The sequence below is a fragment of the Ascaphus truei genome, chromosome 7, assembly GCF_040206685.1.
Source record: "Ascaphus truei isolate aAscTru1 chromosome 7, aAscTru1.hap1, whole genome shotgun sequence".
Taxonomy (NCBI): domain Eukaryota; kingdom Metazoa; phylum Chordata; class Amphibia; order Anura; family Ascaphidae; genus Ascaphus; species Ascaphus truei.
In genome coordinates this window covers 41371100-41397161 of record NC_134489.1, presented here as the reverse complement: position 1 = coordinate 41397161, position 26062 = coordinate 41371100, and the positions used below count along the sequence as shown (strand labels likewise).

The 26062-nt window shown below is 49.4% G+C and overlaps 1 protein-coding gene across 3 annotated transcripts; it reads left to right on the top strand.

Annotated features, from left to right (window-relative positions):
* The first annotated feature begins 1351 nt into the window (after positions 1-1351).
* Positions 1352-25968, top strand: IL6R (interleukin 6 receptor). 3 transcript variants are annotated; one of them, XM_075607949.1, is made up of 11 exons: positions 1356-1788; positions 1849-2782; positions 13479-13715; positions 14577-14700; positions 15057-15232; positions 15983-16143; positions 18070-18211; positions 20471-20502; positions 20787-20865; positions 20951-21062; positions 24370-25968. In XM_075607949.1, exons 2-11 carry the CDS (start codon positions 2680-2682, stop codon positions 24569-24571), a joined length of 1368 nt encoding a protein of 455 aa, XP_075464064.1. In that variant the 5' UTR covers positions 1356-1788; positions 1849-2679; the 3' UTR covers positions 24572-25968. The 3 variants fall into 3 exon arrangements, with proteins under 3 accessions (XP_075464066.1, XP_075464065.1, XP_075464064.1); XM_075607951.1 differs by lacking the exon at positions 13479-13715 and having other exon boundaries at positions 1352-2782; XM_075607950.1 differs by lacking the exon at positions 20951-21062 and having other exon boundaries at positions 1352-2782; positions 20787-20950.
* Positions 25969-26062: the final 94 nt, after the last annotated feature.

The following is a 26062-nucleotide window of genomic DNA, read 5'->3' as shown; positions in this document are numbered from 1 at the left end:
TCACCTGTGATATATGAGGAGGGGCCCCTCACCTGTTATATATGAGGAGGGACCCCTCGTCTGTTATATATGAGGAGGGGCCCCTCACCTGTGATATATGAGGAGGGACCCCTCACCTGTGATATATGAGGAGGGACCCCTCACCTGTTATATATGAGGAGGGATCCCTCACCTGTTATATATGAGGAGGGGCCCCTCACCTGTTATATATGAGGAGGGACCCCTCACCTGTGATATATGAGGAGGGACCCCTCACCTGTTATATATGAGGAGGGACCCCTCACCTGTTATATATGAGGAGGGGCCCCTCACCTGTGATATATGAGGAGGGATCCCTCACCTGTTATATATGAGGAGGGGCCCCATACCTGTGATATATGAGGAGGGACCCCTCACCTGTTATATATGAGGAGGGACCCCTCACCTGTTATATATGAGGAGGGACCCCTCACCTGTTATATATGAGGAGGGACCCCTCACGTGTGATATGAGGAGGGACCCCTCACCTGTGATATATGAGGAGGGACCCCTCACCTGTTATATATGAGGAGGGACCCCTCACCTGTTATATATGAGGAGGGGCCCCTCATCTGTTATATATGAGATTGGGTCCCTCACCTGTTATATATGAGGAGGGACCCCTCACCTGTTATATATGAGGAGGGGGCCCTCACATGTTATATATGAGGAGGGACCCCTCACCTGTTATGTATGAGGAGGGGGCCCTCACATGTTATATATGAGGAGGGACCCCTCACCTGTTATATATGAGGAGGGGCCCCTCATCTGTTATATATGAGATGGAGCCCCTCACCTGTTATATATGAGGAGGGACCCCTCACATGTTATATATGAGGAGGGACCCCTCACCTGTTATATATGAGGAGGGACCCCTCACCTGTTATATATGAGGAGGGACCCCTCACCTGTTATATATGAGGAGGGGGCCCTCACATGTTATATATGAGGAGGGACCCCTCACCTGTTATGTATGAGGAGGGGGCCCTCACATGTTATATATGAGGAGGGACCCCTCACCTGTTATATATGAGGAGGGACCCCTCACCTGTTATGTATGAGGAGGGGCCCCTCACCTTTTATGTATGAGGAGGGGCCCTCACCTGTTATATATGAGGAGGGACCCCTCACCTGTTATATATGAGGAGGGACCCCTCACCTGTGATATATGAGGAGGGACCCCTCACCTGTTATATATGAGGAGGGACCCCTCACCTGTTATGTATGAGGAGGGGCCCCTCACCTTTTATGTATGAGGAGGGGCCCCTCACATGTTATATATGAGGAGGGGCCCCTCACCTGTTATGTATGAGGAGGGGCCCCTCACCTGTTATGTATGAGGAGGGGCCCCTCACCTGTGGCTGTAATCTCTCCTCCTTGCCTTCCTTTCTCCCTCTGTCGCTCTGGAGATGTCGCAGTCACTAATGTCTCTCTATAAGGGAAGTTAACACGTTGTCACAGAGTTGCATAATCAAACAGGGACCTTTGGCTGAGGCTCTATCTTGTTCCTCAAATGTTTTCCTGTCAGTCTAATGTTTAATCAGAAGCAAAGTAGGCTGTGCTTCTACAGAGAGACAGACAGAGAGCGCAAAGCACAGAGAGACAGAGCACAAAGCAGAGAGAGAGGCAGAGAGTGTGCGAAGCTGGGGGAGTGAGAGAGCGCAAAGCACAGAGACTGAGACAGAGCACAAAACAGAGAGTGAGAGACAGGCAGAAAGTGTGCGAAGCTGGGGGAGTGAGAGAGCGCAAAGCACAGAGACTGAGAGACAGGCAGAGAGTGTGCGAAGCTGGGGGAGTGAGAGAGCGCAAAGCACAGAGACTGAGAGACAGGCAGAGAGTGTGCGAAGCTGAGAGATTGAGAGACGGGGAAACAGAGTTAGAGAGGGACAGAATACAAAGCAAAAAGTGAGAGAGAGAGAGGGGAGAAAGCAGAGAGACAGTGAGTGAGTGAGACGGAAAAAGAGCGTGGAGTGATAATGATAGAGACAGGAAGAGCAAGAGTGTGAAAAGTCAGAGAGATGGAGAGAGAATGCAAGGAGAGATACAGAGAGTGAGAGGCAGAGAGAGCGCTAGAGACTGAGACCGAAAGTCAGAGAGTGAGCGAGAGAAACAGAGCGTGAAGCAGAGACACAACGTGAATCATAGAAAGTGAGTGAGAAACGCAAGGAGTCAGAGAGAGCGCAAGAGCAAAGAAAAGCAAGGTATGAAAAGAGAGAGCTAAGCAAAACGGATTGGAAGAGATTGCGTGTACCACAGAGAGAATGAGAGAGTCAGGAGAGAAGTAAGCACCGAGAGAGTTTGTGTATGTGAGAGAAAGAGTGTGAGCGTGTGTGAGAGAGTGTGAGTGTGTGTGTGTGAGAGAGAGCGTGTGAGAGTGTGTGTGTGTGAGAGAGAGCGTGTGAGAGTGTGTGTGAGAGAGAGATTGTGAGCGTGTGTGAGAGAGAGATAGTGTGTGTGTGAGAGAGTGTGAGTGTGTGTGAGAGTGTGTATGTGTGAGAGAGAGCGTGTGAGAGAGAAAAATCAGAAGTGAGAAATATAGAAAAACGTCAGAATCGGAGAGCAGGCAGCACAGAGAAAGAGACAGCACCTCGGTGAGAGAGACACACGGCAGGCGAATGAGACAGTCACACAGTGGCGAGACCACAGCAGCTGCGTGCGATTATGGTGGGAGCTGCAGCCCAGAGTTGGACTTGTTTTCTGCATGCTCTCCTGCTGTCTGTCGTATCATGTGCGGAGACCCGGGAATCCCCATGCCCCAAACCAGGTAACTGACCTCCGTGACTCCTACCCTGACCTCCGTGACTCCTACCCTGACCTCCGAGACTCCTACCCTGACCTCCGTGACTCCTACCCTGACCTCCGTGACTCCTACCCTAACCTCCGAGACTCCTACCCTGACCTCCGTGACTCCTACCCTGACCTCAGTGACTCCCACCCTGACCTCCGTGACTCCTACCCTGACCTCCGTGACTCCTACCCTGACCTCCGTGACTCCTATCCTACCCTGACCTCCATGACTCCTATCCTACCCTGACCTCCGTGACTCCTACGCTGACCTCCGTGACTCCTACCCTGACCTCCGTGACTCCTACCCTGACCTCCGTGACTCCCACCCTGACCTCCGTGACTCCTACCCTGACCTCCGTGACTCCTACCCTGACCTCCATGACTCCTATCCTACCCTGACCTCCGTGACTCCTACCCTGACCTCTCTGTCACTCCTACCCTGACCTCTCTGTCATTCCTACCCTGACCTCTCTGTCACTCCTACCCTGACCTCTCTGTCACTCCTACCCTGACCTCTCTGTGACTCCTACCCTGACCTCTCTGTGACTCCTACCCTGACCTCTCTGTGACTCCTACCCTGACCTCTCTGTGACTCCTACCCTGACCTCTCTGTGACTCCTATCCTGACCTCTGTGACTCCTACCCTGACCTCTGTGACTCCTACCCTGACCTCTGTGACTCCTACCCTGACATCTGTGACTCCTACCCTGACCTCTGTGACTCCTACCCTGACCTCTGTGACTCCTACCCTGACCTCCGTGACTACTACCCTGACCTCCGTGACTCCTACCCTGACCTCTCTGTGACACCTACCCTGACCTCTGTGACTCCTACCCTGCCATCTGTGACTCCTACCCTGACCTCTGTGACTCCTACCCTGACCTCTGTGACTCCTACCCTGACCTCTGTGACTCCTACCCTGAACTCTCCGTAACTCGTACCCTGACCTCTCAGTAACTCCTACCCTGACCTCTCAGTAACTCCTACCCTGACCTCTCAGTAACTCCTACCCTGACCTCTGTGACTCCTACCCTGACCTCTGTGACTCCTACCCTGACCTCTCAGTAACTCCTACCCTGACCTCTCTGTGACTCCTGCCCTGACCTCTCTGTGACTCCTACCTTGACCTTTCTGTGACTCCTACCTTGACCTCTCTGTGACTCCTACCTTGACCTCTCTGTGACTCCTACCTTGACCTCTCTGTGACTCCTACCCTGACCTCAAACCCCTGACCTGCATCCTAAATGTACCGACGTTGCTGAGACAGACTGAGCACAGGCTCTGACTCTCCTCGTCCTGTACTGCTCAGCTTAGAGTGTCAGTTCTTGGGGTCACCGTGCCAGTCTCGTGTGTTTACCGTGCCTTTTCTATATGGTCTTTGAGATATTAAAGTTCTGTTTTTTTTAATTTATTTAACCCCTTCCCGGCCTTGTTATACTTCCTCACCTCTTTACTATAGCACTCTGCAGATTGTCTTCTTCTAGGCCTTTGACTGGATTTAAACCTAGCTGCATCTCCCGCTCATATAAATGATGTTTTAATGCAGCGCGTTTGATTTAATATCTATTGTACATCTAAGCGGAATTGGATTTTCAGTGCTTTCCCCAAAAGGGTTTTGGAGTTCTTTCTTTAACCTTTCATTGCCATGGGGCAGCATGCACCTGTAGCCTGTTATAGCAAAGTATATCTGTAGTATACGCAGAGCAATGCATCGCTGCACTGACGGGGTTAATGATGGTACACATGATCAGTGAGGCCTGGGGATGTTACGCTGCCTGTACCCCAACTCTAACATCAATGCCGGGAATCTGTACGGGCATCGCCAAGCAGGCAGAGAGCGGGTGCAAGGAGTAGCGATACCGAACCTGTGATTCAGCGGCCTGAGGCAAAGGTCAGAGAGCACAGGACATTCGCTCCGCAGTCTGTGCGTGTCTCAAACCGGAGCACACGTGAGCTGCAGCGCAGTAACAATTCTGGCGGGGTAGGATCGCTCAACTAGTATTTTATTTGAAGTTGGTTACCTACAGTGTGCCATTAAACAGGTTATTACAGGAGGGCATCACTGTGACCGGCGATGACGTAACCAAACGCAAAGGAAGGGGAAGTGTAAGACAGGGAAGGGAGCATCGGGCACGCATTAAAACGTAACGTGTAATAGTCACGCTTAAGGTAACACGTAAACATTACTATCAAAAACAGACAGGCGGGGGACTGGCTACAGCAGGAGTGGTCAACTGCAGTCCTCAAGGGCCACCAACAGGTCAGGTTTTCAGGACATCCCTGCTTCAGCACAGGTGGCTCAATGAGTGGCTCTTTGACTGCACCACCTGTGCTGAAGCTATGGATATCTCACAGCCGCCACCAGTCTAAGTTCTTTAATAACTAAAGCTGTCTCACATTTTAATCTGGTCTGTAACTGTTATATACGCCTATAACATATATTATCTTTAACTGTGCAAGCGATGTCCTGTATATAATGTATAACCCTTCTCACTTATGTAACTATGTATATGTAACAATGTATTTGTCATCATAACTCTGTGCCCAGGACATACCTGAAAACGAGAGGCAACTCTCACTGTATTACTTCCAGGTAACACATTTTACACATAAATAAATAATCATGGAAACCTGACCTGTTGGGGGCCCTGGAGGAGTGGAGTTGGCCAGTCCTGCTGTAGCCAGGCTTCTTCCTGTCTGTTTTTGATGTAACTTTTTGACATAGTAAGGCTGCGTCCATACAGCCGTCGACTGCGCGGAGGCGTTGCTCGCGTGACGTCACCCACGTGAAGTGGGAGCGTTTTGTGGACACGGTAGACGCGCCGCGGGGGGGGGGGGGCATGTCTGTGGGGCGTGTCTGTGACGTCACGGAGCTGGTTCGCCCTCATTGGACGAACCGCTCACGTGACTTGCCAACGTGCCTAGGAATCAGTTTGAACTGATTCCTCGCGCACCACGCGCACCCTCCTGCTGTCGCGCGGTCTTCGGCAGCATGGGCGCCGCCTAATGTTTACGTGTTATCTTAAGCGTGATTATTACATGTGACGTTTTAATGACCGCCTTTTAGTGCGCTCCAATGTGAGCTCTGCGTACAAGACGGTGCCTCTTCTCTCCGCTTCCCCCTTCCTTTGCGTGTGTTCCCATATTAACTAAGAAGTCTTCTGCCTGAAAATAACTTCCATACCTAAGAAGAGAAATCCCAACAGACTGGGGGAAGAGACTCCCACAAAAGATAAGGGCAACATATCAAAAAGAATGTTTTCATACACAACTAAATACAGAAGAAAACCATCACCAGTGACAGCCCCCTACGGAATGTGCGACCTCGAAAACACGGAAGTGTAGGAAGGGGGGAGAAGATTAATCCTTAGGGGTGGTCACTTTGACACCCTCAAGAGAAATGTAAGCGTGTACCCGGGTACATGAGTGCAAACAGCGTGCTAAATGTATAGCGTACATGCTCACACGGATCACCAGCAGTGCGTTAAAGCTGCAGACCAAGCGATATCCTACGTGTGGTTTTTTGTTGTTATATTAAATCAGTTCTGTACGTTGAGAAAATACTTTTTATTTTTAGAAAAACCAACAACTCTGAATGAAAATTTTTAATGTATTATAATGTAACGAGCATTTTTTGTTTCTATAGCAACCATTTACAAAGTCACAACCCATTCCTCTTCTGAAACAGGCTCTGGCACACACCCCTTTTTGAGCCCTGCCCCCTCTCTAGCAGTGCACCAATTGTATCTAGTGACTGCCTGGTCACATGATCTTCCCCACAGATGTGAGGCGTGTTACCCAGGTATGTGAGGTGTGTTACCCGGGTGGTATGTGAGGCGTGTTACCCGGGTGGTACGTGAGGCGTGTTACCCGGGTACGTGAGGCGTGTTACCCAGGTACGTGAGGCGTGTTATCCGGGTACGTGAGGCGTGTTATCCGGGTACGTGAGGCGTGTTACCCGGGTACGTGAGGCGTGTTACCCGGGTACGTGAGGCGTGTTACCCGGGTACGTGAGGCGTGTTACCCGGGTACGTGAGGCGTGTTACCCGGGTACGTGAGGCGTGTTACCCGGGTACGTGAGGCGTGTTACCCGGGTACGTGAGGCGTGTTACCCGGGTACGTGAGACGAGTTACCCGGGTACGTGAGGCGTGTTACCCGGGTACGTGAGACGAGTTACCAGGGTACGTGAGACGAGTTACCCGGGTACGTGAGACGAGTTACCCAGGTATCTGAAGCACACACGCAGCTCCAGCAGCTGGTGTAAAAGTTTCCAGTATGAGGGAGATGAGCGAGTGTGGTGTGATTTGCATAGCGCCGTTCCTGTGCGCTGTATCCTGCTGACTAACACACAGGGAGGAGGAGGAGGAGAGCAGGTCACTGTCGCAGAGTTATCACTTCTGCTTGTAACAGTGATAGAAGTGGGTGGTTTTCATTGCTACTAAGGGAAGCAAAAAGCAATTTTCCCTCTACCCACGCAAGGGTGACGCCCAACCTGAAGAGTCCCCAAAATTACACAGTGCTTTTCATGTATTGTTTATGAAAGATCTGGCTTTACATGTTCCACATAGAAATGTATGTTATGTTTAGGGGTGCGGGGCGACTTCTCCAAAAATACTGGACACAATAGTGAAAAGTGTGATGTGCGCGAGACACACACACACACCTCTCCCCACTCCATGCTGTTTGCTCCTCTTCTTGGCCCCACCCCATGGGTTCTGACACCTCCTCCTGATTGGCTGCTGCTGAGTTATTGCAGCCAATCAGGATGGAGGAAGCTGCCCAGCCCCCTAGCAAGAGCCCTGCTCTCTCCCTGCTCAGGGAAATCCCATGCCCCCGCCCCTCCCCCCCAGCCGGTCAGGTCACTGTGTCCAGAGAGGTAATACCGGTATACACATACACGCCCAGAGAGGTAATACCGGTATACACATACACGTTCAGAGAGGTAATACCGGTATACACATACACGCCCAGAGAGGTAATACCGGTATACACATACACACCCAGAGAAGTAATACCGGTATACACATACACGCCCAGAGAGGTAATACCGGTATACACATACACACCCAGAGAGGTAATACCGGTATACACATACACGCCCAGAGAGGTAATACCGGTATACACATACACACCCAGAGAGGTAATACCGGTATACACATACACGCCCAGAGAGGTAATACCGGTATACACATACACACCCAGAGAGGTAATACCGGTATACACATACACGCCCAGAGAGGTAATACCGGTATACACATACACTCCCAGAGAGGTAATACCGGTATACACATACACGCCCAGAGAGGTAATACCGGTATACACGTACACACCCAGAGAAGTAATACCGGTATACACATACACGCCCAGAGAGGTAATACCGGTATACACATACACACCCAGAGAAGTAATACCGGTATACACATACACGCCCAGAGAGGTAATACCGGTATACACGTACACACCCAGAGAAGTAATACCGGTATACACATACATGCCCAGAGAGGTAATACTGGTATACACATGCATGTCCAGAGAGGTAATACCGGTATACACATACACGCCCAAAGAGGTAATACCGGTATACACATACACACCCAGAGAGGTAATACCGGTATACACATACACGCCCAGAGAGGTAATACCGGTATACACATACACGCCCAGAGAGGTAATACCGGTATACACATACACGCCCAGAGAGGTAATACCGGTATACACATACACGTCCAGAGAGGTAATACCGGTATACACATACACGCCCAGAGAGGTAATACCGGTATACACATACACGCCCAGAGAGGTAATACCGGTATACACATACACGCCCAGAGAGGTAATACTGGTATACACATACACGCCCAGAAAGGTAATACCGGTATACACATACACACCCAGAGAAGTAATACCGGTATACACATACACGCCCAGAGAGGTAATACCGGTATACACATACACGCCCAGAGAGATAATACCGGTATACACATACACGCCCAGAGAGGTAATACCGGTATACACGTACACGCCCAGAGAGGTAATACCGGTATACACATACACGCCCAGAGAGGTAATACCGGCATACACATACACACCCAGAGAAGTAATACCGGTATACACATACACACCCAGAGAAGTAATACCGGTATGCACATACACGCCCAGAGAGGTAATACCGGTATACACATACACGCCCAGAGAGGTAATACCGGTATACACATACACGCCCAGAGAGGTAATACCGGTATACACATACACGCCCAGAGAGGTAATACCGGTATACACATACACGCCCAGAGAGGTAATACCGGTATACACATACACGCCCAGAGAGGTAATACCGGTATACACATACACGTCCAGAGAGGTAATACCGGTATACACATACACGCCCAGAGAGGTAATACCGGTATACACATACACGCCCAGAGAGGTAATACCGGTATACACATACACGCCCAGAGAGGTAATACCGGTATACACATACACGCCCAGAAAGGTAATACCGGTATACACATACACGCCCAGAGATGTAATACCGGTATACACATACACACCCAGAGAGGTAATACCGGTATACACATACACGCCCAGAGAGATAATACCGGTATACACATACACACCCAGAGAAGTAATACCAGTATGCACATACACGCCCAGAGAGGTAATACCGGTATACACGTACACGCCCAGAGAGGTAATACCGGTATACACATACACGCCCAGAGAGGTAATACCGGTATACACATACACACCCAGAGAAGTAATACCGGTATACACATACACACCCAGAGAAGTAATACCAGTATGCACATACACGCCCAGAGAAGTAATACCGGTATACACATACACACCCAGAGAAGTAATACCAGTATACACATACACGCCCAGAGAGGTAATACCGGTATACACACACACGCCCAGAGAGGTAATACCGGTATACACATACACGCCCAGAGAGGTAATACCGGTATACACATACACGCCCAGAGAGGTAATACCGGTATACACATACACGCCCAGAGAGGTAATACCGGTATACACACACACGCCCAGAGAAGTAATACCGGTATACACATACACGCCCAGGGAGGTAATACCGGTGTACACATACACACCCAGAGAGGTAATACCGGTATACACATACACGCCCATAGAGGTAATACCGGTATACACATACACGCCCAGAGAGGTAATACCGGTATACACATACACGTCTAGAGAGGTAATACCGGTATACACATACACGCCCAGAGAGGTAATACCGGTATACACATACACGCCCAGAGAGGTAATACCAGTATACACATACACGCCCAGAGAGGTAATACCGGACATATACATTTCCAGTATTATCTCTATATTTTTACTGGACAGAGTATCCAAATACTGGACAGATGGCTTCCCTATGTTGAGGAACATTTTCATTGTAAAGGTAAAAAGTAGTTCCACTTAGGTATTTCATTTTAATCTTTAACATTAGTTAAATGAACTATTTAATAAACTGATGGGGACCCTTGGAAAATGGGTCCTAATAATAGGGGGTTTGCATGTAAATAAAGACAGGTTATCCCTGGTATATACTATACATCTCTGCCTTTTTGTTATTACACAGGGATCTTTTGGGTATAGGGAGCACGGTACGGCCAGGCCCTAATCTATGAAGCACCCTTGGGATAATGTGTAGCGCCAGCAGCCTAGGGGGGGAGGGAAGAAGAGGGTAAAGGGGGGAGCCACCTTATTTGAATGTGAGGGGGTCTCTTCCCATTCCCTCTATGGATGCTACAAGGGAAAAGTAACAAGCGCAAAAAGAACTGTGACTGGGAAGGAGACGTTATAGTTCCAAATATGTGTTTCCTTGATGGGTGCCGCACCGGATAGCAAATGGGTTTGTTCTGGGCCACTTGAGTAGTTGAGGAAAATGGGTCCCAAATGCGCACAGTCTCATCAGAATATATAGAGGGGGAAAAAAAGGGGGAAAAGCACACAATAGTGTAACACAGTTGGAGCAGAAAAGGTATTGCGCTCACATTTGACGAAGTCAAGCGGGCATTTCGGTTTCTAAGTTTAACCACACTGCTGTTGTAGATTCTCCGATGCCAGGACACCTCTGGTGATGTATACCGTCTCCAGTCGCAGGACTCGCAGTATCATACAAGATCACCGGTGACAGGATATTCTCAATGGAACAAATAAAAACCACAAATAGTGTAATACTGTATATGTGGGTATTAGTAGAATGGTAAAACAGAATGTGCACTCACATTTTGTGTGAAGGTTAAAAGGCTTATGGTTGTTAAAGTAACCAACTTGTAAGGGTGGTTCTGGAATCACTGGATAATACCAAAAAAAAAGGGAAAAGGACGCAGGAAAAAAGGAAATGAATCTTTATAATATAAAAACAAAAAACAGTAAAGCAACCAGATAGCCAAAATGGGGTACACTAAAGCAACTGGATCCCAACTCCCAATAAACCCCAGCGATGGCCATACACCAGGGGATAAAGCTTAGAGGAGGTGACATTGCTCCAGATAACTCCCAAAGGATCTAATGCAATCTGTATAGTGAATAGATAGTGTCCCAACGCGTTTCGTCTCATCAGACTTCTTCCAGGGAGAATACCGCTCCAGTAAACATCAGAATCACTTTGCGTTTGCACCGAACTCAACTTTTTTTATGCGCCTATTTGCCTTAGAAATATGGGCTTCCCTACATCTGTAGGAACCTGAGATAGCTTCATCTTACCTCTCCCACTTTCCTTCTCCCCCCTCCCCCGCCTTCCTTCTCTGCCCCCTCTTACTCCCCCCCCCATCACCTTTCTTCTCTCACCTGGAGGGCAAAACTGTAAAAATCCGTTTCCCGTCATTTCCCGCGCTTTCCATTCGAAATCCGTCTGCGGTGTAAAATCTGTCGACAGATCGTTCCAGTTTCAATCCGTGCGGATTCATCCAACCCTGCTAGTGGATGCATTCCGCTGGTGGATGCATTCCGCTGGTGGATACATTCCGCTGGTGGATGCATTCCGCTGGTGGATACATTCCGCTGGTGGATACATTCCGCTGGTGGATGCATTCCGCTGGTGGATACATTCCGCTGGTGGATGCATTCCACTGGTGGATACATTCCGCTGGTGGATGCATTCCGCTGGTGGATGCATTCCGCTGGTGGATACATTCCGCTGGTGGATGCATTCCTCTGGTGGATACATTCCGCTGGTGGATGCATTCCGCTGGTGGATGCATTCCTCTGGTGGATACATTCCGCTGGTGGATACATTCCGCTGGTGGATGCATTCCGCTGGTGGATACATTCCGCTGGTGGATGCATTCCGCTGGTGGATACATTCCGCTGGTGGATGCATTCCGCTGGTGGATGCATTCCTCTGGTGGATACATTCCGCTGGTGGATGCATTCCTCTGGTGGATACATTCCTCTGGTGGATACATTCCGCTGGTGGATACATTCCGCTGGTGGATGCATTCCGCTGGTGGATGCATTCCGCTGGTGGATACATTCCGCTGGTGGATGCATTCCTCTGGTGGATACATTCCGCTGGTGGATACATTCCGCTGGTGGATGCATTCCGCTGGTGGATACATTCCGCTGGTGGATGCATTCCTCTGGTGGATACATTCCGCTGGTGGATGCATTCCGCTGGTGGATGCATTCCTCTGGTGGATACATTCCGCTGGTGGATACATTCCGCTGGTGGATGCATTCCGCTGGTGGATACATTCCGCTGGTGGATGCATTCCGCTGGTGGATACATTCCGCTGGTGGATGCATTCCGCTGGTGGATGCATTCCTCTGGTGGATACATTCCGCTGGTGGATGCATTCCTCTGGTGGATACATTCCTCTGGTGGATACATTCCGCTGGTGGATACATTCCGCTGGTGGATGCATTCCGCTGGTGGATACATTCCGCTGGGGGATTTGAAGAATCCAGTCCGCGGATTGGATTGTCGATGATAAAAATAAATAAAAAATCTGGAAAAAATGAAACCCCCTTTTTTAGATTGATTCGCGGAAATTCCTGGACCAAAGGAACTGGACAATCAGAGGCGGACCCAAATCCGAATTTATTTTTGCCCCTTTCTACTCTCATCGCCCATCTAATTTATTATCTTTATAATTTCTTACTATTTCACCCCTTTTCTTGTCACAGGTACCTCCTATCACACCATCTTTTTATCAATCTTTCCACCTTTCTCTCCCACGTCCACCTTTCTCTCCCACGTCCACCTTTCTCTCCCACGGTTTTCTTCTCTCTCTCTTCCTCTCTCCTCACTCCTTTTCTCTTTCCTATTGTTCCCTCTCTACCACTATTATCTCCCTTTCTCTCTCCCTTTCTCTCTCTCTCTCTCTCTCTCTCTCTCTCTCTCTCTCTTTCCCTTCCTCTCTCTCTCTCTCTTTCCCTTCCTCTCTCTCTCCCTTCTCTCTCTCTCTCTCTCTCTCTCTCCATTCCTCTCTCTCTCTCTCTCTCTCTCCATTCCTCTCTCTCTCCATTCCTCTCTCTCTCTCTCTCTCTCTCTCTCTCTCTCTCCATTCCTCTCTCTCTCTCTTTCTCTCTCTCTCTCTTCCTCTCTCCCTTCCGCTCTCTTTCCCCCTTCCCTCCCTTCCGCTCTCTTTCCCCCTTCCTCTCTTTTTATCTGTGTTCCTGCTCTCTCGTTGTCTAGTGATCTCTCCGAACAGTGAGATTGTCCCTCTGGGCTTCGATGTGACCCTGACATGCCCAGGTAGTAATGGCACTGTGTCCTGGAGCCGTCAGAGCAGAGCTCTATCCTTGAAACATCCCAACAGGACAGTGACTGGAGGAAGCCTGCACCTGAAATCTGTCAAATACAAGGATGTGGATAATTACACATGTTCCAGGGATGGGCACGGCCAGCGGACTGTGCAGCTCTTGGTGAGGGGTGAGTCCCAAATAAGAGTCTGGTATTTGGAGGCGTTGGGACAAAACCAGGACAGTGAAATCTAAGGTCCCTGATCTCAGTGACACTTTCTTCCAAAAAGTGGCTTTGTTTTCCAATGAATGAGACTGGTTTCCACAAGGTGAGTGTCTTTCAATGAACGACACTGTCTGCCAATGAGAGAGTATAACTTCCAATGCCGTGTTTATATGTATGTGTGTATGTATATCTTTATTTGTATAGTGCCATCCATGTACATAGCGCTTTACAGTTGTAATATGGAGCCTCTGCCCCGAAGAGCTTACAGTTTAAGTGTCACAGAAATTGCTTTTCAATGACTGACACTGCCTTCCAATGAGTGAGACTGCCTTCCAATGAGTGAGACTGCCTTCCAATGAGTGAGACTGTCCTCCCAATGAGTGAGACTGTCCTCCCAATGAGTGAGACTGCCTCCCAATGAGTGAGACTGCCTCCCAATGCGTGAGACTGCCTTCCAATAAGTGAGACTGCCCTCCCAAGAGTGAGACTGCCCTCCCAAGAGTGAGACTGCCCTCCCAATGAGTGAGACTGCCCTCCCAATGAATGAGACTGCCCTCCCAATGAGTGAGACTTCCCTCCCAATGAGTGAGACTGCCCTCCCAATGAGTGAGACTGCCCTCCCAATGAGTGAGACTGCCCTCCCAATGAGTGAGACTGCCCTCCCAATGAGTGAGACGGCCTTCCAATGAGTGAGGCTGCCTTTTAATGATGGCACTTTCTTCCAGTTGGTGAGCTTGCCCTGGAGTGTGTGCCAGGAGGTGTCAGCCATTACTGACCCCGAGATTCCTTATTGCTGTGATAACACCCAGTATCCCTTATTTTCAGAGGATCTAGAGATGCCTGTACTCTGGTGTTATCTCAGGCATCCTGCCAGTAACATCCGCTGCGAGTGGAGACCCCAGAAGAAGCTGCCCCTGTCATCACAGGCTACCCTCGTTGTGCAGAAGGGGTAAGAGTAACCGTGTCTCACCTCAAAACCCAGGCCAAATATTGTGATTTTTATCTCTATCATGTGAGGGACAATGGAGAAAGAAACACACACACACACACACACACACACACACACACACACACACACACACACACACACACACACACACACACACACACACACACACACACTATGCATTCTTGTGAATGTGCAAGTGAGTGTGTGTACCAGTGTGTGTGCCAATGAGTGTGAGAGGGAGTGTGAGAGGATTTTCCCTATATATTATGATTAGGTGGGGTCTCCTTTATATTGTGTGTTGCATGATACTGATGTGAGGCAGTTCTGTACCTGTTCCCTGCTCCCTATCCCTACAGGTTTGAATCCAGCCCTGTGACTAAGTCCTGCTCCTACGTGAGCTCGGCACAGAAGTTTAACTGTCGCCTGGAACACAGAGAGGGAGATGGGGAGAAATACATTGTGTCTCTGTGTGTGACCAGCCGCACTGACCGCAAGATCAGCAACGTCACTGTGACTGACGGAAACAGACTATGTACGTGTCTGTGCAAGTATCTAGGGTCTGATACCATTACTGTAATATTGCAATATCAACAGTGTCCCTGTGTATTATCTGTAATATATATACAATATACACCCGTGTCTAATAACTGTAATATCTACAGGGTACCTGTAATATATATATATATCTATACATACAGTACATACACACACCCATGTGTCTAATACCTGCAATATGTGCAGTGTACCTGTGTATTTGAGATATATATATATATATACACACACGCATGATTCCATTATATAATTTTATATATATACATACACATATAATACAGGCATACCCCGCATTAACATACGCAATGGGACCGGAGCATGTATGTAAAGCGAAAATGTACTTAAAGTGAAGCACTGCCATTTCCCACTTATCGATGCATGTACTGTACAGCAATCGTCATATACGTGCAAAACTGATGTAAATAACACATTTGTAACAGGCTCTATAGTCTCCCCGCTTGCGCACAGCTTCGGTACAGGTAGGGAGCCGGTATTGCTGTTCAGGACGTGCTGACAGGCGCATGCGCGAGCTGCCATTGTCCTATTGAGCGATATGTCCTTACTCGCGAGTGTACTTAAAGTGAGTGTCCTTAAACCGGGGTATGTCTGTACATAGGTCATACTGTGTATATATATATATTTTAGTACAGCATACTCGAGTGCTTAATATCGGTACTATGCAGTGTGTGTGCTATCTGCGCAGTTACACTGTCCCACTTGTCACTCTCAGTGCAGCCAGATCCGCCTATGAATGTGACAGTGACCCCCATGGAAAGGGCCCCCAGGAGGCTGACTGTGTCATGGAGGTACCCCTCCTCCTGGAGCCGCTCATACTACACCCTGCGCTTCCAAATCCAGTACCGGGCAGAAAACTCAAGGGAGCTGTCCATGGTGAGTGTGTAAGCTGCCCTCATTGGTCAAAAAGCAAGCAGTAATACCGCGCTTCCAAACCCGCAGCGTTACCGCGCTTCCAAACCCGCAGCGTTACCGCGCTTCCAAACCCGCAGCGTTACCGCGCTTATAAACCCGCAGCGTTACCGCGCTTCCAAACCCGCAGCGTTACCGCGCTTCCAACCCGCAGCGTTACCGCGCTTCCAAACCCGCAGCGTTACCGCGCTTCCAACCCGCAGCGTTACCGCGCTTCCAACCCGCAGCGTTACCGCGCTTCCAAACCCGCAGCGTCACCGCGCTTCCAAACCCGCAGGGTTACCGCGCTTCCAACCCGCAGCGTTACCGCGCTTCCAAACCCGCAGCGTTACCGCGCTTCCAACCCGCAGCGTTACCGCGCTTCCAACCCGCAGCGTTACCGCGCTTCCAAACCCGCAGCGTTACCGCGCTTCCAAACCCGCAGCGTTACCGCGCTTCCAAACCCGCAGCGTTACCGCGCTTCCAAACCCGCAGCGTTACCGCGCTTCCAAACCCGCAGCATTACCGCGCTTCCAAACCCGCAGCGTTACCGCGCTTCCAAACCCGCAGCATTACCGCGCTTCTAAACCCGCAGCGTTACCGCGCTTCCAAACCCGCAGCGTTACCGCGCTTCTAAACCCGCAGCGTTACCGCGCTTCCAAACCCGCAGCGTTACCGCGCTTCCAAACCCGCAGATTGACTCATTTCTGAACACAATTTCCAAGAGGTTTATACAATAAAGATGGAAAATTAGCATTTGGGGGGGGGGGGGGGAGGGGGGGTTGTTAGAAAACCCCTTATGCTCTATAAAAGTGAAATTGGGAAGTGTAGAAATTAGGAGCCTGCGCGGGTAACCCACACTTCCCAGCGTGGGGGAAGCTAGCACTTCCCAGCGTGGGGGAAGCTAGCACTTCCCAGGGTGGGGGAAGCTAGCACTTCCCAGCGTGGGGGAAGCTAGCACTTCCCAGCGTGGGGGAAGCTAGCACTTCCCAGGGTGGGGGAAGCTAGCACTTCCCAGCGTGGGGGAAGCTAGCACTTCCCAGGGTGGGGGAAGCTAGCACTTCCCAGCGTGGGGGAAGCTAGCACTTCCCAGGGTGGGGGAAGCTAGCACTTCCCAGGGTGGGGGAAGCTAGTACTTCCCAGGGTGGGGGAAGCTAGCACTTCCCAGCGTGGGGGAAGCTAGCACTTCCCAGGGTGGGGGAAGCTAGCACTTCCCAGGGTGGGGGAAGCTAGCACTTCCCAGGGTGGGGGAAGCTAGCACTTCCCAGGGTGGGGGAAGCTAGCACTTCCCAGCGTGGGGGAAGCTAGCACTTCCCAGGGTGGGGGAAGCTAGCACTTCCCAGCGTGGGGGAAGCTAGCACTTCCCAGCGTGGGGGAAGCTAGCACTTCCCAGGGTGGGGGCGAGCTTCAGTTTCGTTCTGAATTTGCTGCAGTTTCAGGGGGTTTTCTCTGACCCCTCGTCCCCTCCTGTATTTACGCCGCAGACACTGGGATATCTGTATAAGCTTGTGGTGACACACACACACACACACACACACACTGTGTGTATAGACTAACGCAGTGATTCCCAACTCCAGTGCCCACGTACCAGTCCAACTTTTAAGAATATCCTCACAATATTAGCACAGGTGGCTCAATCGTTTTGACCATAGCACCTGTGCTGAAGCAGGGATATCCTTAAAACCTGGCCTGTTAGGGCCCCTTGAGGACTGGAGTTGCGACACACTGTATTAGCAGGTGCACAGTATATGTCTTTTTATAGCAAGTAATGTATCACCTCTCCTATTGTATAACTATGTGTGTACTATGTGTGTATATACTGTGTATATACTGTGTGTATATATGTACTATGTGTGTATATGCTGTATACACAGCCTGGTGATTGGAGCATTACCCCCTCCTCTTCCTTAGGGGCTAACGTTGAGTACCTCGTACCTTATTGAAGATGCCTGGATGGGCAGGAAGCATTTGGTCCTAGTAAGAGCACAAGAGGAGTATCAGCACGGATCCTGGAGCGCCTGGAGCAGCGAGGCGAGGGGTACCCCATGGGCAGGTATTAGCAGGCAGATTATATTCGCTCTGAAGTGAACAGTTGACAGCATTTCCTATGTAATGTGTACGTCTCGTGTCAGGTAAAGATGGCAGTGTTTGTTTTGCAGTGTAACACGCAGCGTGTGCGTTGCTGTTTCAGTCTTGCCGTGCGTACTCCGCAGCGTGGTTAGCATTCGCACCTGTACAGTGTAAGCCTCCTGTGTTTGTTCTGCGCTGTACAGTCAGGCGATGCTTCATGTACTATACACCTCATACAGCGACCGTGGCCCCCTGCAGACGCACTTACCAGAACGCCCTCCTACTGTCTCTGTACGTTCTACCTACCTACCAATTAGATTGTAAGCTCTTCGGAGCAGGGACTCCTTTTCCTAATGTTGCTTTTATATCTGAAGCGCTTCTTCCCTTTGTGTGTTACTTGTATTATTTGTTAATTATATGATTATCACGTGTATTACTGCTGTGACGCGCTATGTACACGGATGGCGCTATATAAGTAAAGATATACATACAGGTTGCACTGTAATCTTTTCCCTACAAACCCAGGAGCAGCGCACTTACACCGCATCCATAATGAGCGCGACTGCGCGGGTGGCGCAATCAAAATGCCGTGCCTCTTTGAGGCCGGCCATAGTGCGCGCGATGCAGAGCGCCGGCGCACTCGATGCACGTGAACACAAATACATCTGTTTCTGGTCACGTGAGCGGTTCGCCCAATGAGGCAACGCCTCCTCCCCCCCCTCCCCCGTTGCGTCTACCCCATGGCCACAAATCTCTTCTGCTACAGGCGTGCGTGACGCCGCGCAAACCATGGATGCGGCCTTCGGATTGTTACATGTTCTGGGTGAAAATGTAATACTCTGCAGTTACAGTAGCGCTGCTTGTTTGTAAAGCAAGCAGCAGGAAGTATTTCTTTTGAGTAATATATACAGATGTAGGAGGAGGGAGAAAAGACGGAGCACTAATTCCACTGCAAGCTTGTAAAACATACAGAGGCGCGTTCCCACGATAAAAAATAAAGTTTAATGGATCAAAAACAGACAGACAATACACCTACGCGTTTCAGGCTATAAGCCCTTTATCAAGGTGAATAAAACAAACTTACCGGAGTGTGTTTAAATCCCGGATCCCCGCGCTGCTGTAACCTATCCCCGTCACTTCCTGATGTGTCAAGTGACATGTTATTTAACGTGCATTTTGGAATGTGTATATGTATATGCTTTCATTGAATATATAATGTACCATAGCAATTGTGGTTATTCTACAGACATAGAACATGCTTTTTTCATTATTGTAGGGTATATGTATACCCACAATTTAATGAGTTTACCATTTAACATCATATATGTTTTTAACCTTGGTTTTAAATGTTTATTTTTTGATTTTCTGTTTAGCTAGCTCCGGAGTGTTAGGTTGTTAGGATTTAATAAAGTTTTTTTAATTTAGCGACACAAACGCGCTGACGTCACACACCCCGCGTCACATGACACATCAGGAAGTGACGGGGATAGGTTACAGCAGCGCGGGGATCCGGTATTTAAACACACTCCGGTAAGTTTGTTTTATTCACCTTGATAAAGGGCTTATAGCCTGAAACGCGTAGGTGTATTGTCTGTCTGTTTTTGATCCATTAAACTTTATTGTTCATCGTGGGAACGCGCCTCTGTATGTTTTACAAGCTTGCAGGGGAATTAGTGCTACGTCTTTTCTCCCTCCTCCTACATCTGATCATCGCAGACGGAGGCGCGTTGTACCCCAGGACCTGCGGATATCTATGGCTCTCCATCACTAAGAAGATTATTGCCGCCTGTGAGTCTATTCCATTATTCTGCTCCATCCTTGGCTGTAAGGATATTTATTGCTCATTTCCCCCGTTTCATGAGGATGTTTTATTAGTGCTGGACACCGGCGGGTGTTTGTTATCCTTACCTCATTGCTACGTGGGAGTCCATTTTCCAGCTATACATCTCTTTTTGGGGGCATTTATCCTAGCCTTATCATTCATATCGGAGGGGTACTCCACATAAGACTTTGCTTTACAAGCTGATACATTTCCAGCTGCTTTTTGTTTTTAGAGCACCATACAACAATTTTCTATCGAGTAATATATACACACAGTATAGTTTGGGCATAAATCCCTTTGCTTATTCTGCAGCCCATGTTTTGGGGAAGAAGCCAGCGGTTGATGTATAACATGGCGATGTCGCAGTGCATGTTTGGCTCTGTAAATACACAGCTTCTTGTTCTTTTCTTGACCTTTCAGAGCCGTATTTGCCGGAGTCTCGTCCAACACAGGTGAGTGATGGAGATGGAGGAAATAAGGAGCCCTGTTGTTTACACCAGGGGTGCTCAAGACCAAAACCCCCCAACAGGTCAGGTTTTCATGATATCCCTGCTTCAGCACAGGTCGCTCAATCAGAGGCTCAGACTGAGCTTCTGATTGAGCTACCTGTGCTGAGGCAGGGACTGATTGAACCACCTGTGCTGAGGCATGGATATCCTGAAAACCTGACCTGTTGTGGGTGGGCTTGATGACTGGAGTTGAGCCCCCCTGCCTTACACTGAGGTTTCTGTCACAGGCTTCCAGCGAGTACGATCCTGACTTGTATGAGAACAGCCTCTCGCATGAGGAATACAGCCCTAGCACCGCTGCAGATGGTGAGCAGGCGTTATCACCCAGTCCTTGTCCTGCTTGTGACCGGGATAAACCTTGTAACCGGCTCCTGTCTCTTTCTCTCTGCAGGTGAGGTTCCCTCCCAGCCTCTCGTATCCTCCAGCGTCCCACGCTACCCTCTCTTTATAGCAGGCTTCTGCCTGGGTCTGGGCCTCTGTTTATTCATGGGGATGGCAGCGAGGTGAGAATACAGGACACAGAGCGTGTGCTTATATGGCGACATGAGAGAGAGAGTCTCGGGGTCAGGTGCTCCTATACGCAAAGAAAAAGTGAAATGTATTAAATGTAACTTTTTCTGCGTGTAGGAGTGCCTGTCCTGTTTTCCTTTTCTTGTAACATTTTGGATGGTACGCACCCTCCCTTTACCTTTAATTCATTCATATCTTGCTTTGTGTGTGCCCTGAATACACACACACACGTATGTATATATATATATATATATATATATATATATATACAGTGGTCGACAAATCACCAAAAAATCTACTCGCCAAACAAAAAAATCTACTCGCCACCTAGTACCAAACGTGTGCTGCTTGGGCCAATAGGAGCTCGCCACGATGTTAAATCCACTCGCCCGGGGCATGCAAATGTATAGGTTTGTCGAACACTGTATATATATATATATATATATATATATATATATATATGTACAGTCTGTAAGGATTCCTAGACATCGAATATACCGACACAGTACTAGTGATAATCACATAAAATGGGTTATTGGTTCATTCTCTCTCTCCTCTTCTCTCTCCTCTCTTCTCTCTCCTCTCTTCTCTCTCCTCTCTCCTCTCTCTCTTCTCTCCTTTTATTTATTTTGAAATAAACTGATTCTCTCTCCACCCCCCAAACAATTGTTTTTTATTTTTGTAAAGCTTGATGTAGCTGGGGGTACAGAACTAACAGAAAGGGCGGAGGGGAAAGGGGACCGAGAAAAGAAACACGGAGTTATGCGATGTATAAATCCTTATGGCAGTTAGAATCACATCAAAAATATCCTCATCTTAACTAGGATATCGGTTTTATGCGTCAGACAATAATTTGCCCTGGTACATGTTTTGGGGCAAACGTTTTAATAGTCACTATTCAGCTAAATGCTGCGTAGAGGGGAAGTCGCGGGAAACACTGTTATCCAGGGGAGCCATATTTACAGAAATGTGGACACTGAGTTATTTAAAGTTGCTGTTCGTTTTTCCATCTCCAATACACGTCTCTCTTTGTGCGCTGGAGTGGTCTGTTTCCACTGAAACGTTGTGGAGAAACGTGCTGCTGTTAGTAGGTGGTCAATTTAATGCAGGGGGGCTTAACTCCAGTTTTCAAGACTCCCCCCCACAACAGGTCAGGTTTTCAGGATACCCCTGCTTCAGCATAGGTGGCTCAATCAGTCCTTGCTTCAGCACAGGTGGCTCAGTCTTCGGCTGAGCCTCTGGTTGAGCCACCTGTGCTGCAGCTGAGATATCCTGAAAACCTGACCTGTTGGAGGGGCTTGAGGATTGGAGTTGAAAACCCATGAATTAATGTATTGGTCCTATCAATCCCAACACCCGGCTGGCTCTGTGCTCTAATTGTGGACCAGAAAGGAGTAAGCGGCTGACATGTCCATCAGGTATGGGAAAGAGTGTGTCTGTGACCGCAGCCTCCCCAGCAAAGAGCGCTGGCTCCTTAGCGTGTGTGTGTGTGTGTATGTATGTATGTGTGTGTGTGTGTGTGTGTGTGTGTATATATATATATACTCTGACCGAGGTCATATACCATCTCATTACAATCGTATACCTATTGTCTTTGATCATCGTGCAGACGGACGCTCGCGCCTCCCGGGTATCTGCTCTGTCTGAAATGTCTGATCCAATATCTACATTTCTATATCATTGCTAACATTCCTAAGCTATTACATGAAAAAATATATAAAATATTATATATATATAAAAATATATATAAGAAAAGAAGATTAGCGCCCGCTCCATGGCATCAAACCGTAAATATAATACAGTGAAAGCGCAGCGGCGCCAGCCAGACTGGCCCCCACATAGGGATAAAAACACGTGCAGGAGGGAATTGTACAGCGTCCCCAGGACGGAGGGGTCCGATATCAGCGGTGATGGTGAAGGTAACGTGTCCACTGTATTAAGCCTAGTGATCGGTCAGCCTTGGGTTAATTCGGCCGCCGCAGTGTGAAACCGTATGGCCGGCCCCTCAGATGGGGGCAGCAGGCTTCCCAGAAGACTTCTCGGCTCTCTGCGGGCTCTCGGTAGCCTGTAGTGTGAGGGAAATCCAACCAGACTTCTCCCTCTGGACCTCCCATCCTCCGTGTCTCCAGGCGTAGCGCAAATTACGCAATGACGTCACAGTGTCCCGACGCGTTTCATCACTTGGTGACTACTTCATTCCCCTGTCGGATTTCCCTCACACTACAGGCTACCGAGAGCCCGCAGAGAGCCGAGAAGTCTTCTGGGAAGCCTGCTGCCCCCATCTGAGGGGCCGGCCATACGGTTTCACACTGCGGCGGCCGAATTAACCCAAGGCTGACCGATCACTAGGCTTAATACAGTGGACACATTACCTTTACCATCACCGCTGATATCGGACCCCTCCGTCCTGGGGACGCTGTACAATTCCCTCCTGCACGTGTTTTTATCCCTATGTGGGGCCAGTCTGGCTGGCGCCGCTGCGCTTTCCCTGTATTACATTTACGGTTTGATGCCATGGAGCGGGAGCTTCTCTTTTTTCTCATTTTTATTTAGGTAATTTTGTGATCCAGCTAAGATCACCGTGAAGCTGCTGCCTCCTCCGTCCGTGACTGGTCTTTCATATTGGACTGCTTATGTTCATCAACGTTTTGGGACTGGTTTGACGTTTCTGAATGGGACTGGTTTGACGTTTCTGAATGGGACTGGTTTGACGTTTCTGAATGGGACTGGTTTGACGTTTCTGAATGGGACTGGTTTGACGTTTCTGAATGGGACTGGTTTGACGTTTCTGAATGGGACTGGTTTGACGTTTCTGAATGGGACTGGTTTGACGTTTCTGAATGGGACTGGTTTGACGTTTCTGAATGGGACTGGTTTGAAGTTTCTGAGTGGGACTGGTTTGAAGCTTCTGAATGGGACTGGTTTGAAGCTTCTGAATGGGACTGGTTTGAAGTTTCTTTTTATCATTGTTTATACTGCTGTGGTTATATTTGTATTCTATAGTGATATTTCAACTTTGCACTATTTCCCACACAGTTGCCTAGCGTAGTATTATTTCCAGTCTTACTGCCTAGATAACTGAATCGCTGATAACTGAAACGCTGCTTTCTTTGTATAATATATATATTATTGTGGGAGATAAGAGCGGGTTTTACATTCACGCAGGGGCGGCCAAATCCAGTCCTCAAGGGCCACCAACAGGTCAGATTTTCAGGATATCCCTGCTTCAGCACAGGGGGCTCAGAAGAAGAGCTCCCCAAGAGCCTACATTCTGACTCGCATGTTTTGTGTCTGTTGCAGGCACCGTGGGAGATGGTGGCGCAGAATTGTGGCAGGTGGTAAATTCAAAAGCCTGTTCCTGCCACACACAGAAGGGGGCAGAACTGAGCCTCTCTCTAGTGAAACCCTTCTCATGACGCCCTGCCCCTCACCCACTGGAGACAAGACCTCTATGTATGCAGCAGCCACTGGAGGCCACGTGAGCACAGGTCCGAATCCCTGACTGCTGCCACAAACAGACTGCATATCCCGCAGTGCTCCGTGGTCCTGCATGCTGCATCTCCCACAATGCTCCGTGGTCCTGCATGCTGCATCTCCCACAATGCTCCGTGGTCCTGCATGCTGCATCTCCCGCAGTGCTCCGTGGTCCTGCATGCTGCATATCTCACAGTGCTCCGTGGTCCCGCATGCTGCATCTCTCGCAGTGCTCCGTGGTACTGCATGCTGCATCTCCCACAGTGCTTCATGGTACCGCATGCTGCATCTCCCGCAGTGGTCCGTGGTACCACATGCTGCATCTCCTGGAGTGTTCCATGGTCCCGCACGCTGCATCTCCTGCATTGTTTCGTGGTCCTGCATGCTGCATCTCTCGCTGTGCTCTGTGGTCCTGCATGCTACATCTCCCACAGTTTTCCGTGGTCCCGCACGCTGCATCTCCTGTATTGTTCTGTGGTCCCACATGCTACATCTCTCTCAGTGGTCCCACATGCTGCATCTCCTGCAGTGCTCTGTGGTCTCACGCTGCATCTCTCGCAGTGCTCCATGGTCCTGCATGCTGCATCTCCCGCAGTGTTCTGTGGTCCTGCATGCTGCATCTCCCGCAGTGCTCTGTGGTCCCACATGCTGCATCTCCCGCAGTGCTCTGTGGTCCCACATGCTGTATCTCCTGCAGTGCTCCGTGTTCCCACATGCTGCATCTCCCGCAGTGCTCTGTGTTCCTGCATGCTACATCTCCTGCAGTACTCCGTGGTCCTGCATGCTGCATCTCTCGCAGTACTCCATGGTCCTGCATCCTGCTTCTCTTGCTGTGCTCTGTGTTCCTGCATGCTACATCTCCTGCATTGTTCTGTGGTCCTGCATGCTGCATCTCTCGCAGTGCTCGGTGTTCCTGCATGCTGCATCTCTCGCTGTGCTCTGTGTTCCTGCATGCTACATCTCCTGCATTGTTCTGTGGTCCTGCATGCTGCATCTCTCGCTGTGCTCTGTGGTCCTGCATGCTGCATCTCTCGCTGTGCTCTGTGGTCCTGCATGCTGCATCTCTCGCTGTGCTCTGTGTTCCTGCATGCTGCATCTCTCGCTGTGCTCTGTGTTCCTGCATGCTGCATCTCTCGCTGTGCTCTGTGGTACCGCATGCTACATCTCCCGCAGTATTCTTTTGTACTGCACGCTGCATCTCCTGCATTGTTCTGTGGTCCCGAATGCTGCATCTCCTGCAGGGCTCCGTGGTACAGGGAGGGGGGTTATTCTCACAATGACGGGAATCTGCTGGTGGGAGATTTCATCCCATTAGGACTGACCAACCCCAGTGCAGAGCAAGGCTGCAGTACGGTGCCGAGGTCAGCTGGACGCTGGGATCCTCTCTGAGACTCTCTCTTACCAATAAATATTTCTGATACTTCACTGCAATGTCATGCTAGATACCCACACTATGCACTGCTGTGTGTGTGTATGTGTGTGTCAGTGTATGAGATTATGGTGTGTGTGTGACAGTGTA

Excerpts from the sequence above, each read along its gene's own strand:
- IL6R (XM_075607949.1), top strand. The coding sequence starts at position 2,680 with ATGGTGGGAGCTGCAGCCCAGAGTTGGACTTGTTTTCTGCATGCTCTC. Across the intron at positions 15,233-15,982 it reads GACTGACGGAAACAGACTAT|TGCAGCCAGATCCGCCTATG; the intron begins GTACGTGTCTGT and ends TGTCACTCTCAG. Across the intron at positions 18,212-20,470 it reads GAGGGGTACCCCATGGGCAG|AGCCGTATTTGCCGGAGTCT; the intron begins GTATTAGCAGGC and ends TTGACCTTTCAG.